The sequence below is a fragment of the Sarcophilus harrisii genome, chromosome 4 (genome assembly GCF_902635505.1).
Source record: "Sarcophilus harrisii chromosome 4, mSarHar1.11, whole genome shotgun sequence".
Classification (NCBI taxonomy): Eukaryota; Metazoa; Chordata; class Mammalia; order Dasyuromorphia; family Dasyuridae; genus Sarcophilus; species Sarcophilus harrisii.
Window position 1 is genome coordinate 363,231,402 of NC_045429.1, and position 18,581 is coordinate 363,249,982.

The 18,581-nt window shown below is 38.1% G+C and overlaps 1 protein-coding gene across 6 annotated transcripts in view; it reads left to right on the forward strand.

The window, feature by feature from the left end:
- Nucleotides 1-18,270, forward strand: part of LOC100918637 (sodium/potassium-transporting ATPase subunit alpha-2-like) — a 66,061-nt gene extending 47,791 nt beyond the window's left edge. For 3 of the 6 annotated variants that reach the window (XM_031966853.1, XM_031966857.1, XM_031966855.1), the window contains 9 exons: nt 1,611-1,747; nt 2,254-2,404; nt 2,952-3,120; nt 3,688-3,842; nt 3,975-4,098; nt 5,450-5,595; nt 6,750-6,880; nt 7,079-7,180; nt 17,920-18,270. In XM_031966853.1, coding sequence (XP_031822713.1) covers nt 1,611-1,747; nt 2,254-2,404; nt 2,952-3,120; nt 3,688-3,842; nt 3,975-4,098; nt 5,450-5,595; nt 6,750-6,880; nt 7,079-7,180; nt 17,920-18,073 — 1,269 coding nt within the window. In that variant the 3' untranslated portion in view covers nt 18,074-18,270. Of the gene's footprint in view, nt 1-1,610; nt 1,748-2,253; nt 2,405-2,951; nt 3,121-3,687; nt 3,843-3,974; nt 4,099-5,449; nt 5,596-6,749; nt 6,881-7,078; nt 7,181-10,849; nt 10,997-17,525; nt 17,618-17,919 lie in introns of those variants that run through there. The other 3 variants (XM_012548003.3, XM_031966854.1, XM_031966856.1) reach the window with 3 other exon arrangements.
- The last annotated feature ends 311 nt before the right edge of the window (nt 18,271-18,581 follow it).

The following is an 18,581-nucleotide window of genomic DNA, read 5'->3' on the forward strand; positions in this document are numbered from 1 at the left end:
GAAGGAGAAAGGAAGATGTATTTTCACATCTCTTCTCACAGGATGACCTTGCTCATTATAATTACATAGCATTTAGGGTTTTGCTGTTGTCATTCTATTTACATTATTGCAGTCATTATGAATGTTGTTTTCTTTAGATTGCATAAGTTCATATGAGTCTTCCAAGTTTCTCTGTTTCATTATTTGTATTAATAATTTCTTAAAGGGAAATTCTATTTCATTACCTTTGCAAGACATAGTTTGTTCAATGATCTAATCTATTTGGTTTCTATTCTTTGCTACCACAGAAAGTATCTCTAACATTATCTTTATTTTCCCTGAGATATGTTTAGTAATGAGATATTTGAATCAAATGGTGTAGACATTTAAGTCACTTTTATAACATAATTCTAAATTGCTTTCTGAAAGGGCTGAATCCATTCCTAGCTTGACCAAATGTCTTAGTGAGTTGGTCTTTCTGCTCCCTTTCCAACATTATTCCTATCTTTTGTCATCTTCCCCAGTTTGCAGAGTAAAACCTCAAGAGTTGCTTTGATTTGCATTCCTCTTAATATTTAATGGTTTGGAGCAATCCTTTACATGGTTTTTAAAGGTTTGCAGTTCTTTTGAGAAAATTTTATTCATGCCCATTGGCTATTTTTCTACTAGAGAATGGCTCTAGGTATCATATATTTTATTTGCCAGTCCATTTTTTAAAAACTCTTTTTTTTTTTTTGCATTTGGTGTTTCTTATCATCAACATTTAGTAAATCCTGCATGTAGAATTTATGGAAGAATATGGACTAGAATTTCATAGGATGAGAAGGTATGTAGCTTGCAATCTACACTCAAGAGTTATGAGATCCTGGATATCCTGAATTATCAAAATAAAGAAGGTAGTAGAATTGAATGATCACAATGAACCTGAATTCCATCGCCAAAACTTAATAGCTTTGTGACAATAAGCAAAGCATATAACCTCTTTTAAGCCTCAGTTTTATCTGTAAAATAGAGAAAATAGGTTACTATGAAGAAAGTACTTTGTAAACTTTGTCATCAAATATAAAATGAATCATTCTTAGTTATTACTGAGTTTTAACCTTCTGACACCATTTTCACAGGACTTTAGAAAATAAGTTGAGTCATTCTAGGTTAAGGCCAGATAGCCAGGGCCAGAACCTGAGGCACGAGTCTGTTGGAGAGTTTCCTAAGCTCTGAAACTAACCCGACAAGCTTAGCAGCCTTGGCAGTAGAAATAGTTGGGTTCCAGCATTAGCTTGGACTTATGACCTGACCAGATTTAACCATGTAGTGAACCCAATCGGAATTGTCCATTGGGTGACACAAATCTCATCAGTATGAATTTGATTCTAAGATGTGTTCATGTCCTGGAAAAATTATGCCCCCCAGACAATCCAGAATCTTGTCTTTTTATAACACTGCTCATTCCCATAAGTGGTATCCAAGATAGAGGTCGTCTCATCCAACTCCATTATTTTGTACCTTCACTGGAGCTGTGCTCTCTAAGCCCTGTTCAGAAAAGACAAAATTCTGTATGTCTACAGAACTTCATATCCCTGTATAAAAAGGGGTAGTTGGGGCAGCTCTGACAATGGTTCTTCACCTCCCAGGTGATCATGGTAACTGGGGATCACCCTATCACTGCCAAGGCCATCGCCAAAGGTGTCGGAATAATCTCTGAAAACAGTGAGACTGTGGAGGATATTGCTGCTCGGCTACACATCTCTGTCAGCCAGGTGGAGCCCAGGTGAGGCCCTCTGACTTCTAGTTTGTGTCCTTCATCCCTTACTCCATGCCAGCAGTCTCCTGGCTAAGATTTGCCAATTTTATGCATGTTCAGAAACATCGTGCAATAGAGAAATGTCTCTGTATTAGGCAATAATTAAAGGAAAACAGGAAGAGGGATAGCAATTTAAGAAACTGGATTAGGAAAGGTCATTAGTGTGTTGAGAAACTATCAGGTTTCTGGATGGGGAAAAGCGAGGAAATGGAATATGAAGACTTAAGGACTATAAATAAAACCATTTGTGAAGACCTATAGACTATAAAATAAGGGTAATGATGTCAAAAAGTCTCTACTAATTCTCAGTCCTATAATCCCATGATGACGCATAGGGATAGTATGGTTAGGGACATTCAGGAGGTTGGTTGGACAAAAGCAAAGAACTAAGAGTCTCCCCAGAAAATCCTGCTGGGAACTGCAAGACCTCCCACCCTGAGAACTCACCTCAGAGAATCCTTCCCCCCCCCCAGGGATGCGATAGCCTGTGTGGTACATGGCTCCCAACTAAAGGACATGTCACAGGAGCAGCTTGATGCTATACTCCGAGAACACTCTGAGATCGTCTTTGCCCGAACTTCGCCTCAACAAAAGCTCATCATTGTGGAAGGATGTCAGAGACAGGTGCAGGGAGAAAAGCAAGGGGGCCTTTCAGAGACAGGTGGGATACATGATCTCTGGTCATTTGTAAAGTCATGGAGTCACTGTCCTGGGATATTAAGCAACTAGGTTCTGGTACTAGTTTTGCTGTTAACTAGCTGGGTGACCGTGAGTAAAACATTATACCTCTCTGGGTCTTACCTATAAAATGAAGGGGGCAGTATAGGATAATTTCTCAGGTTTATTCCAGTCCTAATCTCCTGTTATTGTAGATTTATAGTAGATAGAGGAAGGAGTTGATACAGAAATTTTGAACCTTGTTCCCTCACACTCACTAAAGCTGATATGGTTCCAACTAAGTTCAAGGCCAAGAATACTAGTGGGCTATACCAGAGAACCCTGAAATGGGCTCAGTCTGGGGAAAGGGTGGAGCTATAGGAGACTCCAATCCAGCAAGAGTCAAACCCCATCCTACAACAGAGTGAAGAGATACCTGTAGTCGTGATGATTTCTGAGTCTTGAGCATTGCATTAACTCACAGCCTTCCTTTATATCTCTGACTCCCACTTAGGGTGCCATTGTGGCAGTGACTGGGGATGGAGTAAATGACTCTCCTGCTCTGAAAAAAGCGGACATCGGCATTGCCATGGGGATCGCTGGCTCTGATGTCTCCAAGCAGGCAGCTGACATGATCCTTCTGGATGACAATTTTGCCTCCATTGTCACTGGTGTGGAAGAAGGTGAGGGATACAAGAGAGGTCAGTGGACTTGTGACTTAACTCTTTGATGTTATTATGGCTGAGCTGCCCAAGGTTATTTCTGCCACCCCATTTCTTCATTCCCTTCCAGCAGTCTCCCCAGTCAACCTCCTCCCCAAGTCTGATTTATAGTAAGGCTAATATAGCAACTAAGATCCATCCAGAATTCCCTCTGGCATTCTCCTCCCAATAGCATGAGCCAGATTGGTCTGTAGCTAATGTTATGGCTCTTTCATGGCTGAATTAAAATTAGCATAAAACTCATCCACAGAATAATGGCATTCCACAAGATACCAGAAAACCCCAAAATCAGTATATGGATTCCTGAAGAAACATGACTTACCAAGACCTAAGGATCCTAAGCCCCAAAATTTATCTGCATGAGCTAAGGGCAAATACCTCCATATCCTGGAAAGCCTTGGTGGGCATGGGTGAGAACTCAAAGAATTCCACCTTCTCATTTCCCTGGCTATTCCCCCAAACCTCCTTTGCTTCCTGCCTAGCTGCCTCCCCTATAATCTTTCTGATAACCCAGATATATCCCCACAGGCCGACTCATCTTTGACAATCTGAAGAAATCCATCGCCTACACCCTGACCAGCAATATTCCTGAGATTAGCCCTTTCTTGCTCTTCATCATCATCAATATACCCCTGCCTCTGGGCACTATCACCATTCTCTGCATTGATCTGGGTACTGACATGGTGAGGATACAGCCTGGAAGGGAGCCTTCATTGGGAAAGGATAGGATTTAAGGAACATTTGTAGAGAGGGAAAGGGGCAAAGCTTAAGTAATTTGAGTTTCTTTCTGAGTCTCATGTCACCTCTTCCCCTAGGTCCCTGCAATATCCTTAGCCTACGAGGCAGCAGAGAGCGACATCATGAAACGTATGCCTCGGGACCCCAAGAGAGACAAGCTGGTGAATCGACGGCTCATCAGCATGGCTTATGGGCAAATAGGTGTGGCTCTGGGAGACAAAACAGGGGCCAGTGGTAGATGGGGAAGAGCCAAAGGAAAAGGGAGAAGGAAAGACCTACTATGTGCCAGGCAATGTACTAAGCAGTACTTACAAATATCTCACGTGATCCTCACAGCAACCCTGTGAAATAAGGGCCATTACCATCTTCACTTTATAGATGAGGAAATGTAAGCAAATAAAAGCTAAGTTACTTGCCCAGAATCATACAGTCAGTTAAGGGTCTGAAACTGGATCTGAATTCAGATCTTCCTGACTCCAAGCCCAGCACCCTACCCAAAGTTTATCTGGGGTGGGGAAAAGTCATTTTCCTTTTATATAAATAGATATAAAAAAATGTATATACATATATATATAATATCTATAAAAATATGTATTAAATTGCACTGAGCAGTGGGGATAGAGGGAAGTCTAAGCCAGGACCCCTGCTCATGAAAGATTCATAATCTGGTTGTTTACACCAACAAAGTAAATACTAGTATAAGTCAATATGTGGTAAAGGCTCCATCAGGGCTACAAAGAATAAATGTCTTGAAAATACAAGAAAGAAGAGACCAACCACCCAGACCACTGGTGGTGAAGAGGAAGAAGGGAGGATCAGACCCAGAGGAAAGAACTGATCCAGAGAGTGGGGCTGGATTCAGTCAGCAAGCATTTATTAAGCACTTACCATGTGCTACTTGCAGAAGCAACTGAGGCAACAAAGCACAAACAGTTCTTGGAGGAACACAAGGGTTTGTGAAGGGGAAACCATTAGAAAAGAAGGTTGGACCAAGCTGAGAGCCAGATGATGGAAGGTCTTTAATGCCCAGCTAAGGAGTTTCAACCTCGTCCAACAGGAAATGGGAAGCAAATCTGTCTGACAATTGACCACTAATAGCATTTTAGGAAGAATAATGGCGTTAATGTTTCATGACAGATTGTAGGAGGGATAGAGAGACTGAAGAGAGGAATAACTATAGGAAGCAACCTTAATAGTTCAGGTTCAGAGTAATAAGGTAGAGGCTCTGAAAATGGAAAGGAGAGACATTGGGCAGAAAGTTCCAATAGGACTTGATGACTGACTGACTACATGTGGGAAGATAGGGAGAAATTGAGGCTAAAATCTAGGTAGAAGTTAGGGATGAAATACAAATTGAAGTGTCTTTCAAATTGAGGGAATAGTGGGTCCTGCAAGAATTGAAGAAGCTTCTGAAATCTTCCACATCCCCTGGAGTACACACCAAAATAAATGGCACCAGGGTCCCCAATCTCTATGTTTTTTCTATGACCTCTATTTAGATTCCGTCTTTCTCTAACCAAACCCCTCCTCTTTTTCCTCTGATTTCTCACAGGGATGATCCAGGCTTTGGCTGGCTTCTTCACTTACTTTGTGATACTGGCAGAGAATGGTTTCCTTCCATCACATTTGCTGGGCATCAGAATTTATTGGGATGATTATCATTTGAATGATCTGGAAGATCATTATGGACAGCAGTGGGTAAGTGAACTGGGAAAAAATGATGGAGAGAAGTGAGGAAAATCCTAATGATGGGAAGGAGTGAGAGAACAAGGGCATGAAACTGGAAGAAACAACTTCTTTCTTCCACTGCCTCCCATCCAACTGACCCAAGTACATTTCTATAATAATCTTCTACTGTTTCTAATGAGCTCTTTGCCAAGCAACGGTTTGCTCTCTGCTCTAGTTCTGTTGGGTTTCTCTGTTCTGTCTAATCTCTCTCCCCTTTGTCCCTGGAGGTTTTCTCTGCTGGCTCTTCCCTCGTTAGCTTCCAGCTAAGATTCCAAAGACCAACACCAAGATTCTCTTACCTCCTTGTGCTTCCTTTCTTCGAAATCCATCTGCTTATTCTCCTGGCATCAGATATCACAAAATAAACATTTCAGAGCAATATGTCTAGCCTCTTAGGATACCAACCTTCACACCCCCAATCCTGAATTTCTCAGAATTATGTCTTTCGATAAGGGCCACCCATCAACAGAAACTCAATTAATTGAGTTAGAGCAGTGCTCTACCCTATTTTTTATGTATGGAATATACACATGCACATATATTTTAAAATGTGTATATAGTTGGGTGTCTGGGTATTTGCCTTGACTCTCTATACCAGTGATCCCTCTTAATTAATTTAAAGTATAAACATCCTCCAATTCCTCTTCAAAGAACTACAAGACATTTATTTGTCTGTTTATTGCTGAGGCAATAGGGGTTAAGTGACTTGCCCTGAATCACACAAGCTAGGAAGTGTTAAGTGTCTGAGACCAGATTTGAACTTAGGTCCTCCTGACATCAGGGCTGGTGCTCTATCCACTGCACCACCTAGCTGCCCCCATATGTTTATTTTCTCAAGGGAAGTAGTGAATTTGGTTTAAGGAATTTTTTAGTAAACCCCTCTTCAGATACCCTGTAGAGTCCTGAAACTGGTCCTGAGGGCCAGGCCCATGTTACTTAGCTGGATATAAAGCCATTTATCTTGGGAGGATTTGTTTAGGAGAGGCTAATTTCTTCCTTCCTGCCTCCTCTTTAACCTAACCTTCCCCCCTTATCCCACCCTCTCTTCAAACATTATCTTCTCTATCTGGACTGGGACTTCATTGTTCCTCCTGATCTTGACCTTCACTGTACTCTTTTCCCAGACCTATGAGCAGCGGAAGGTGGTAGAGTACACATGTCAAACAGCCTTCTTCATCAGCATTGTAGAAGTGCAATGGACTGATCTCATCATCTGCAAGACCCGTCGAAACTCCCTTTTCCAGCAGGGCATGAAGTGAGCCTTCCCCACTACACAAGTATCCCAAGCCTCTGTAGCCCTCCATCAAGAGAGCTGGCCACTCTCAAGATGTCCTTGACTTGTCCCACCTGACATCCTAACTCTGAATTTCCCTTTCATCCTTCCTGAGAGTTTTATCCCTTGCCCACTCTCCTCTCCTTTTCTCTAGCACACCCATGTACCTTTTCTTCCTAGCAACAAGATCTTGATCTTTGGGTTAATAGAAGAGACAGTTCTGGCAGCCTTTCTATCCTACTGCCCAGGCATGGATGTTGCCCTTCGCATGTACCCACTCAAGTAAGTATTGAGGGCAGGATGGAAGGGAAACTTTGGGGCCATCTGTGAACCATATTCTACTCCAGAAAGACAGGTTCACATCTGACACATCTTGTTGTGTGATTGCAAGCAAACCATTTAAGCTCTCAGGACTCTAGGCAACTCTCTAGGACTCTTAAGGTTTCAGAGGAGGTACCAACCTACATTACTAGAAAGATATTCCTTCCCTGGAAATTCCCTAGACCAGTGAAATCACCGGTTGTGTCCCCATTTCTATCTATATGTCAGGAACTATTCTAAGCAATAGGTATCAAAAACATAACCATAAAATAATTTTTACCTTCAAGTAGGACATCAGATTCTACCTGGGAAACAGTATTTGCAAAGTACATTACATGGATTATCTGTCTCATTTGATCCTCAAAATGGGTGCCATAAGATAGATACTACAGATCTTTATCATTGCTATTTTACAAAGGATGCAACTTAGAAATTTTAGGTGATTGGTCCATGGTCACATAGCTAGTGTCAAAAGTAGGATTTGAACCTTGGTCTCTCGAGTGTATCTCTTTTTCACTATTCCATGTTGCTTCTTGCAGCATAAGTTCAGCTTGGTAAGCACAGAAACAAAGAAGGAGAGAATCTCACCTTCTATAGAAGCTTTCCCTAATCCCTCTTCATTCAAGTACTTTACACCTTTTAAAATTATTTCCTATTTATCATATAGATACCTTGCTTGGTATATATTTATTTGCACATTTTCTTCCCCATTAGATTGTAAGCTTCTTGAGGGCAGGAGAACTATCTCTTGCTTCTTTTTGTATTCCTAACACTTAGCAGTGCCGGGCAAATATGACTATTCAGTTGTTTCTGATTCTTCACGATCCTATTTGAGTTTTCTTGGCAAAGTGAGGTATTTTTCCATTTCTTTCTCTAGCACATATTATAGATCAGGAAACTGAGGCAAACAGGTTTAAGTAACTTGTCCATACTCACGTAACTTGTGAGTGTCAGAGGCCAGATTTGAAGTCAAAAAGATGAGTCTTCTTGACTTCCAGGCCTGGTACTTTTATCCACTGCTCCATCTATCTGCCCTCTTTGTGATTCTGGCTTAGCATATGCAGCAGAGATCCTTCAAATTCAAGTATCCAGCCTCAGTTTTCCTGATGACAGAGATTACAGATATGCACTCTGCTCTCTGTTAATTTGTGACTACAAAGCTGTGGCTTGTGGTAGGATACAATTTTTTAAAAAATTTACAACTTCTTTCAATCAACAAAAATCATCTTTTCTTTTCCTAAGCCAATCCACCTCCAACTGAGAATGAAAGAAAAATAAAAGTCCCTGTTACAAACATAAAAATAGTCAAGCAAAATGAATTTCTGCATTAGCCATATCCAAAAAACATTTGTTTTTCATTGTATATTATGAGCCCTTCACCTCTTTCAGGAGGTAGGTAGCAGGTTTCATTATTAGTCTCTAGAATCTTGGTTAATCATTACAAAGATCAGAATTTCTGATTCTTTCAAACTTGTTCATCTTTGCCATATTGTTATCATTATATAAATTGTTCTCCTGGTTTTGTGTACTTCACTCTGCATCAACTCATTCAAATCTTCCCAAATTTCTCTGAAACTATTTCTGCCATTTTTCATACTACAATAGTATTCCATTATATTTATATACCATAATTTGTTTGACTATTCTCTGATTTATGGGCACCCCCTCAGATTCCCATTCTTTGCCACCTCCGAAAGAATTATCAATATTTCTGTATATCATATTATTATAATTTATATTGTATATTATATAATAATATATGCTACAAAGTATATCATACAATAATATATAATATACAGTAACATATAATATATATTATATTTGTTTTCCTTAGGACTAATCCGTCCTTTAATCTATACTTCCCTTAATATTCCTCCTTCTCCCTTTCCCTCCTATTTCCCTGTTGAGGGAAATGTATCTCTGTACCCAACCCTGTGTGTGTGTGTGTGTGTGTGTGGTGTGTGTGTGTGTGTGTGTGTGTGTGTGTATTATTTCATATATTGACTTGTTCAGATGAGAATGGATTTCATCTGCCAATCTCTTTCTCTACTCCCTCCCTCCTTTTTTGTATAGTTGCCTACTTATAAAGCCTAATTTGTGAGAGAATTTCTCCTGGTCTTCCTTTCCCTTTTCCCCACCTTCAATGGATCCCATCTCTTTCTCCATTCTTCCCTTAATATCAAAACATAATAGAATCACTGCCTGACCTTGTATAATTAGATTTCCCGTATGAGTCCTAATGATGATAGGGTTCAAAGGGGACACATGTTATCTCCCTTATTACAATGAAAACAATTCATCCTTGTTTAGTCCTTTATTATCATTTCTAATTACCTTTTTAATATTTTAATTCCTGTGTTTGTACTTTGAAATTTTTTCATAGCACTAGTCTTTTCATCAGGAATGCTTGGAATTCCTCTATTCCATTGTCTTCCCATAGGATTATTGTGTGTTTTTCTGGGCAACTTATTCTTGTCTATATCTGTATTTTGCCTTCCAGAATATAGTATTTCAAGCTCTTCACTTTCTGAGAATGATGGCCACTAAATCTGTGATTTTGATTGTGACTCCTCAACACTTGAATTCCTCCTTCTAACTGCTTATAGTATTTTTTCTTTAACCTGGAAGCTCTGGATTTTGGCTATAACGTGCCTTTCATTTTGAGGTTTCTTTTCAGAAAGTGACTAATAGATCCTTTATATCTCCATTTTGTCTTCTGATTCTAAGAGATGCGGGTGATTTTCTTTTAGTATTTCTTTAAATATAAAGTCTTTGCTCTTATTTTGGTCATGGTACTCAGGTAGCCTAATATTTCATTCTTAATTTTTTTTTCTCCTTGATCTATTTCTCAATTTTTGATGAGATACCTTACATTTTCTTTTCTTTTTTTCTTCAGTCTCTTGACTTTGTTTTAATATTTCTTGTTGTTTCATAAAGTTATTGGCTTCTATTTGTTCTATTCTAATTTTCATGGAATGTGTTGCTTGGGCAAGATTTGTACCTCTCATACAAAGCTGTTAGTTCCCTTTCCAATTCTTTCTTCCACAGCTCTCATTTCTTTATCAACATTTTTTCTTCTAGAACTTTCATTTCATTAATCAAAATAACTTTTAATTCTTTAAAAAAAATTTTTGTTTTATTTCTTCCAGGAATCCTAACTGAATTTGTGCCCAAGCTTTGTTTTTCTTGAGGATTTGCTTGTAGATGTTTTGGAACCATTGTCTTCTGGGTTTATTATCTCTTAATCATCCCTGTCACCATAATAGCATTTCATGGCAAAATTCTTTTTTTTACTCCTCTTTTCAGCCTGGTTCTTTATTTTGGACTTGATGTTAGGGTCTGGCCCCTCACATTTTTGGAGAAAAGGTCTGGACCAGCCCTATTTTTGCTTTCTTGTGCATTTGAATTTGTATTAATCCAGGATCAACTCAAGCTAGAGACATGTAAGGTTCTAAAATGATCTAAAAAAGTCTGATTGCTGCTTTCCTTGTCTGAGTTCTACAAGTCCCTACTTCAAGTTTGGACCTGAGCTCAGCCCTATCAGCCAGCTAGGAAGCTCTACTAGTTCTGAGAGCACAGAATTAAAGACTTGCCTTTAATCTGGGATTTCTGTCCTGCTTATTCCTGCAGGCATCATACTAAACTAAGAAAGGATTCAACAAAGGATAGCTCAAGAACCAAATCCAGAATAAATCCTGCATATTTTTGTACAGCTCAGAAGATAAGAATGATTTGTTGACCGCTGGGCTAGAAGTTGGAACTGAAACCCTGCTCTGCTTCTGGGGGGGGGGGGGGGGTCAGAGTCACACTGTTGCTATTTGCTTTTGAATATATTCCTCTGAGCCCAGAATGTCATCCCTGTAGATGTAGATCTCCTTCCACAGTCAGTCCTGGATTGATGACCCAAAACTAGCTAGTGAACAACAAAGCTACCAGTTGACACCTGTTCCCATACCTTACTATGTCCTGGTATGGGTCTGGGACTTTTTTTTGTTCTAGCATATAGCCTCTCCCTGTTCTGAAATGCTTCATATAGCCACTCCTAGATAGACATTTCCCCAGAGTTAACAGACTTCTCTCTATTTCCTTATGGCAGTCAGGCTGGAAAAGTGACTCACTGTGGCTTTTTTTTTCCTTTGATTTCTCCATCAGGATTTGGTCTAGTACATTTTCTGGATCTATTTGGAGGAGTTTGGGGAGGGAGCTCACTGCTCTGCTTCCTGCTATTATGCCATCTGGACTCCTCCCCCTCTCCCCACTACTAGAATATCATTTGTACAAGCTTTCTTGTAGTTTATCATACCTTCACCAAGGATACCCTCAATATGTGTGTAAATTATTCTCACAAAGGTTTTGTAAAAATCAGAAATTAAGCATGTAAGGCTATGATTGCTGACATTTTGTCAATTGCCTTTTTTCAGTAGTAATAGCATTTGTGAGTTTTTCCAGACATTTGGAATCTTTCCTTCCCTGACAGCTTAAGAATTTAGACCAAAGGGCAACTAGGTAGTAAGATAGATAAAACACTTCCCTGGCATCAGGAGGACCCAAGTTCAAATCCAGCTTCAGACAATCACTAGCTGGATAAATCACTTAATTCTGATTGCCTCCTTCTTCTTCCCCCTCACCCCCCCCAAAAAAAAAAAAGAATTGAGACTCCCATCCCTCAAAACTGTCACTTCCTGCAAGGGTGTCCTCTGTGTAATCTATAACAGATGTTCAAATTTCACTGATAAGTGTTTGGTAAATAACTTTGATTTTTTAATGCTGCATATTGGAAACTATGATCAGACTCCAAATGTGGGGACTTCTTTATCATCAACAACAAATTTTTAAAAAATAATTTTGCCAGATCTTTTCTGTTTTTCATGTTTGTTATCTTTATTTGAGTTTGATCCTTAAATGATCTCAGAAGGATAAGGTTTATTTGGATCCCTTCCAAGTTTTCTTTAAATCTGTATTTCCTTCTCAATCCTCCTTAATATCTAATGAATATATATAGTCTTCCACTGTTCTTCTCCATAAGTTTCAAAAGTAAGTTTGCATTCTGAAACAGTTCTGGGCCATTCTATTTCTTTTCTTGGCAAAGAGAGAGATAAATGTTTGCTGATTAAGATGGTTTCTAATATCTTCTCATCTCATTGTGGCAATAGATTTTTTGAGTTCAACTTACTTAATGAACAGTAATAGATTTTTTTTTTTTACCAATTTCCCATTTTTCAGTGTCAATTACTCTATTATTTCTGCCACTCTGTCATCAACAAAGTAAAAAAAAAAAAAGAAGACTAAGGGCCATTTTGTATTTTTCTTTGCTTCATGGGTTGCTTTGTCCAATGAATTCATCATGTACTAACTACTATTTATTAGGTTCTCCATGCTTAGCTAGACTGATCCTTAGACTATGGAAAGGTGAAGGGTAAAGAGTAAAGAAGAGAAAATTTATTTGGAAAGCAAATAGTTGTTTACTAAGAATATATTCTGAGAATAGAATTTGGATTATGATGCATTACTTAAAATTTAAAGATAACAGATTCTTGGGGAGAATGGAAAATGCCTAGCAAAAGACCTAACTAATATAGTTCCTCCTATTAGTTCCTTTTGCTTTGGATGTGTAAGGCTATGGTTTTAATACACCATAGATTTTGTTATCTTTGATCTTACAGATGACTTAACTGGTTTAGGTGGGATGAAACATCACAGCCAGAGTACGTCTCTGGATAAAGATATCTTATTCTAAAGAAATAGAATAGTTTAAAAAATATAGGACATATTCAAAACTTGTACTCATGTGAAAAATCCAGCAACCAGAAAGAAAAAGCATAATGCAGAGCATTTGAATAAAGATCAGTGGAGGAATAAATAGAAGTGATTTTGTCATTGCCATATACCTCAGAAAGGAGCAGTTTTGGAAACATCACAAGACTAGCACAGAGGCATTATATAATATTGATGGTAGACTTCAAATTAACCAGACATCTGCTGGAACTCCCTCTAACAGAACAGCTAACAACTTCTCAACTTGCTTTAATGATAATTTCATCCCTCAAAAAGTACAGAAATCAACAAAGGGAAATTTTATTCCGGTACTGATTCTCCCTACTGGGAGAAGGGAAGGACTGATTTCTGGGCAAAAAAGAACACTGGGGGAAATGACTACTCTAAGAGTTTGAGAGAACATCTGGCCTTAGTCTATCATGTCCCCTAGGTTTAAGGAAAGCAGATTTCAAAGATCTAGATAAAAGGTAAGGAGAATCCCACGGACTGAAAATCTGCTGGATGAAACAGCAGCTGTCTGAAGATGTAAATGCACAGGAAATTTACCAACCAACTTAAGTTTTTAAAAAGAATTTTCCAAAAGATGGAAACAAGGACAACAGATAGGATGAATATGGGAATGGCAAAGCTCTGTAAAAATAGTATTAGGAGTATACAAAGTGCTGCTGCTGAACTGAGAGGTTGGTGGTGGAGGCTAAGAACAGGAATTGGATTTTTTTTTTTAGCTCTATTAGGAGAGAAAAACATAAAGCAAAGAAGGGATAGGACTGTTGCTTGGAGTTGATGGGATGACAATGACAAATAAAAGGGAAGAAAGTGCTGCCCTTTTCTAATATTTCTATTTGCTCTAGAATGACCTTTGCTCTAGAACAGTGGTTCTCAAACTTTTGTTTTCAGTATCTTTATCCTATTAAAAATTATTGAGGATATCTCTAAAGCGTTTTTGTTTATTTGGATTATATTTATAGACATTTACAATATTGGAAATAAAAACTATTTTTGAATTTGTAGACCCTCTAAAAGGATTTCAGAGATCCCCAGGATTCTCTCGACCATACTTTGAGAATCACTGCTCTAGAAACAACAAAATCAAAACACCTAGGAGTTAATTATCCCATATAAGCAAGGGATTAGTAAGAGAACACCTGGTTGCCCTTGATGAATTCAACTTATCTCATATAGAAAAACTATCTGATCTAGCTATTGAATTAACTGGCAGATGTGATTGCTAAGCTGCTGTCAGTAACATTTGAAAGATTGTAGAAAACGGGAGAGGTGCCATAAGATTAGAGAAGGACAAATGTCTTAATTTAAAAAAAAAAAAAAAAAAAAAAGAGGAAGAGAACAGAGCCTTCAAACTATAGGGTAGAGAGCTGACTTCTTTCTATTCCTAGAAAAGTTATAGAATAGACCATTAAAGAGCCAGTTGTTGAAATCTAAGTAGGGAAATATTACAAAAAGCCAGCATGACTTCAGCAAAAATAGGTCATGCCAGACTAACCTTATTTCTTTTTTTGACATGGATACTAAACTGATAGCTAAGGGAAATACTATAGATGTAATTTACCTATATTTTAGCAAAGTTTTTGACAAAGTATGTCATGCTATCTTGAAGAGAAAATGGAGAGATGTGTAATGTAAAATAATACACTTAGGTGGATTTGGAATTGATTGAATGGCTGAACTCAGAATTGTCATTAAATAGTTGACAACATCTTGGTTGGGGAAGTGACTCTACACTGGTTAACATGTTTTATCAATGACTTGAATAAAGACACAAATAAAGGTACATACTCATCAAATTGCAGATGATACAAAACTAGGAGAGATAACTTACCTCTTGGGTAACTGTCAGGATCCAAAAAGATCTTGAATTTAGTAGAACAAAATTCAATAGTGATAAAAGCAGTTTTACATTTCATTTTTTAAAAACTAGCTTCAGAAGTACAGAATTGATATGAATGGGGTGGGGAAATGTTTAAATAGTAATTTGTCTGAAAAGAAATCTGAGTATTTTTGTGGACTTCAAACTCAATGGTTGTCAGAAATGTGGCATCCAAAGAATTAATGTAATCTTGGGTTACATTCAATTCCAGAAATAAAAAAAATGGTAATTTCACCATACTAGGTGAAATTGCTAGGCAGACCACAGCTAGAATATTATCTTCAGTTCTGGATAGCATAGCTTTATTTTTAAAACTATTTTGTTTTAAACTAATACTTTAAGAAGGACACGTGAGAATACCTTGATCAGGGCAATTGGAATGGGTGATGGGTTTTGAGTCCATTTTATATGCAAATCAATTGAAGTAACCAAGGAGATATAATCTGAAAAAGAAAATACATAAGAGGAACAAGATAGCCTTAATCAAGTATATGAAGAGCCATTATGTGTCAGAAAGGTTTGATGTGAAACTAGGCCCAAAGAGTAAAAGTTGCAAAAGGGAAAGTTTAGATTCAACATCAGGAAAAATTTCCTAACAATTAAGAGCTGGTCAAAAGAATGAAAGAATGGATTAACAGGAGAAGTTCCTGGTTTTCCCTCATTGGAAATCTTCAAGTAGAGAATGATTGCCCACTTATCAATAAGAATTTATCGAGTACCTACTATGGGTTAGACATTGTAATAAGTGCTAGATCTGCAAAGACAAATTTTTTTTTTAATCCCTCCCTTGAAGGAGCTTACATTCTATGGGGAAAGAAAATAAGCATAAAGAAAATAAATAGAAAGTAAATGTAATGTGAAAGGGGTAAGGGGGGGCAGTGACATGTGAGATAGATCATATAAAGCTTCCTGCAAAAAGTGAAATCTGAGAGAAAAAGTTTTGAAGGAAACAAGGCATTTGAAGAAGAGGAGATATGGTGACATTATAGGCATAGGCAACATCCAGGACAAAGGGAAACAGTGTCATGTAGAAAGAAAATTAAGAAGGACAGTTTGGCTAGGCTTTGAAAAAGGGGGAAGGAAACTAATATATAATTAAATTGGAAAGACAAGTTGAGGTCAGGTTTTAAATGGCTTTAAAGGGTAAAGGGAGCCACCAAATTTGATTTTGGAGGCAATAAGGAGCCGTTAGAGTTTATTAGTATAGTGATATGGTTGCTTACTTTGGCAAAAATCACTTTGGCAGCTGTAAGGAAAATGAATTAGAAAGGAGACTTGAGGCAAAGAACCCAGTTAGCAGGTTTCTGCCATAATCCATGAGAGATAGAAACCTGAACTAAGGTAGTAGCTTTGTGAATATAGAGAAGGGATCAGATGTTACAGATGTTGTAGAGGGTGCATATGTGGGGTGAATGAGAGTGAGAGCCTAGTGCAGAGTTTCTTAAATTTTCTCCACTAGTAGACTTTTTTGCCCCCCAAATTTTTATGGGATCCTGGATAAGTATATAAAATAGGTACACCAATATTTACTGATAATCATAATTTTGTGGCCCCCACTTTCAGTTATGCAACCCACAGTTTAAGAAAATTTGGAGTGTGACATCTCAGTATTTTTAGGCCCATATCAACCAACTCTTAGACAGAAGTTGTTTAGAAGTAAACAAAAAGGTCACAGAAATTACAAACATGAATAGGGAAATTACACATATAGATTATTACTATTCATCATTGGCATTATTTTTATAATTGTAATATATTGCATATTATGTCATAAAATTATATAATGTATTATAAATTATATTTAATGTATTATAATTCCACATCTTATAAAAAATTGAGTAATGGTTATAAGTCAAAGCAAATTATTTCTTTTTGATAACTTCTCCCTCTCTGGCTTAATTTCAGGAATCTTTACAGGTCTAAGGTCTATGACTCCCTTTCTGCCTTCGTCTTGTAGTAATAGATCAATATGTACATACCTAAGTCTGAAAACTTCTGGGAATATTTGTGGCGTTTTCTGTATGTTATATATTCATGGTGTGACTAATTTGACTTTGGTTTCCATAAGTTACAAATGTAAATCAATCTAACAGCCAGACTAATTCTGCTTGGACTCCTTCTGTGCCCACATGTATACAAGCATCCACACACCCACACACAGTTATCCCTTCTACTTCACAACTTTCCCCATCATGGTTTCAACATAACGAGGATTGGCAAAGGAATTAAATGAGAAATTTTTAGGAGTTTTGTGGAAGCCGTAGAAAACAGAAAAAGTTGAGAAACTCAGAAAAAAATAAATAAAATATATGCAAAGCACTGCATGATACCTCTGTATTTTATCATTTAATACCATAATAATTCAGGCTGCTTCTCTGGTATGAAGGGAGAGCCAAAACATTTTACATGGATTTTCCAGCTCAAGAAGACATTTAGGCTCAAGATGTGGAAAGGTTGTCTGTATATACTTTCTAGATCTGAGCTATTGTCCTGGGAGATGAAGAGATTCTCAATTTTTCTCTTGCTCCATTCCCCATAAAGGCTTCTTCCGGCATCCTTGTGCTTTCCTCACTCTGATTATAACTAGGATGTATGGGTGTCCACATATCATGTCCCACCTTCTTAATTACCCTCTTTTTCTCATAGATTAATTTGGTGGCTTTGTGCCCTCCCCTACTCTTTCCTTATCTTTGTTTATGATGAGTGCCGAAAATATATACTGCGGCACAATCCTGGTGGTAAGTCTTCCCCTAGACCCAACCCTATTCCACTATTTTGTAGCCCCTCAATTATAAATCTAGTCCCCTCAAATCCCTCAATTTGCCATCGTTCTTGCCAGATGTCAGTCTACTATCCCATAATAAGAACTCACATAGATATATATGCATACACATAATTCAGTGGCCTGAGGCCCCAGTCCCTTAGGTCTACAACCCTATCTCCATCTTGCTCTCCCATCCCTGCTTTTTCAGGCACTTCTTACTCATTTTGGGGGGGGCACTGCTAACCCTAGTTAATCCTGGCTTCCTCTCTTTAATAGGCTGGGTGGAAATGGAAACATACTACTGAACTCAGCAGAGGAGACATGCACTGGACGGAAAGAGCATCCTGAAAGTGGAGGGGTTGGGTGGTGGTTGCTGGCTCATGAGTATTGTCTAGGCAGAGGCTGGTATCTGGTTAAAATTAAGGAATAATTAGGATTAGGGATGGAATATAGTATATCCCTGAATGGGGAGGGGTAAGAAGAAAAGGGGATTAAAATAAAAATTTAAGCAGGATGAAAGGGGTAAAATTGACCACGTTTTGACTGATGGAAATTATAGGAAAATGTTACCCTTGAGACTTAACTGTGACTTTCCAGTCTAGATAATAAAAGTTTTAATATATTGTAACCATACCAGATCTGTGTCTTCTGTTTGAGAAGTAACTGGGGATTGTTGCCCCTTATGATAGGTCTAGTACCTAATCCAGGAGAACCTTTCGGGGACCAAAAAGAAAGCTCACAAAGAGAAGATGTGGTCTAATCAGGTCATGTCAAGGCTCAAGCAGCTAGGATTTGATGTGAACTCTGGGAAGAGCATAGCAAAGAACTAAATGAATAGAGAAGTCATAAACAAGTATCTTGTTGCTTTATGAAAAGAATATTATATTTAGAAGTCAGGATACCTGGGTCCAGTCCTAGTCCTGTGTGTGACTATGGAT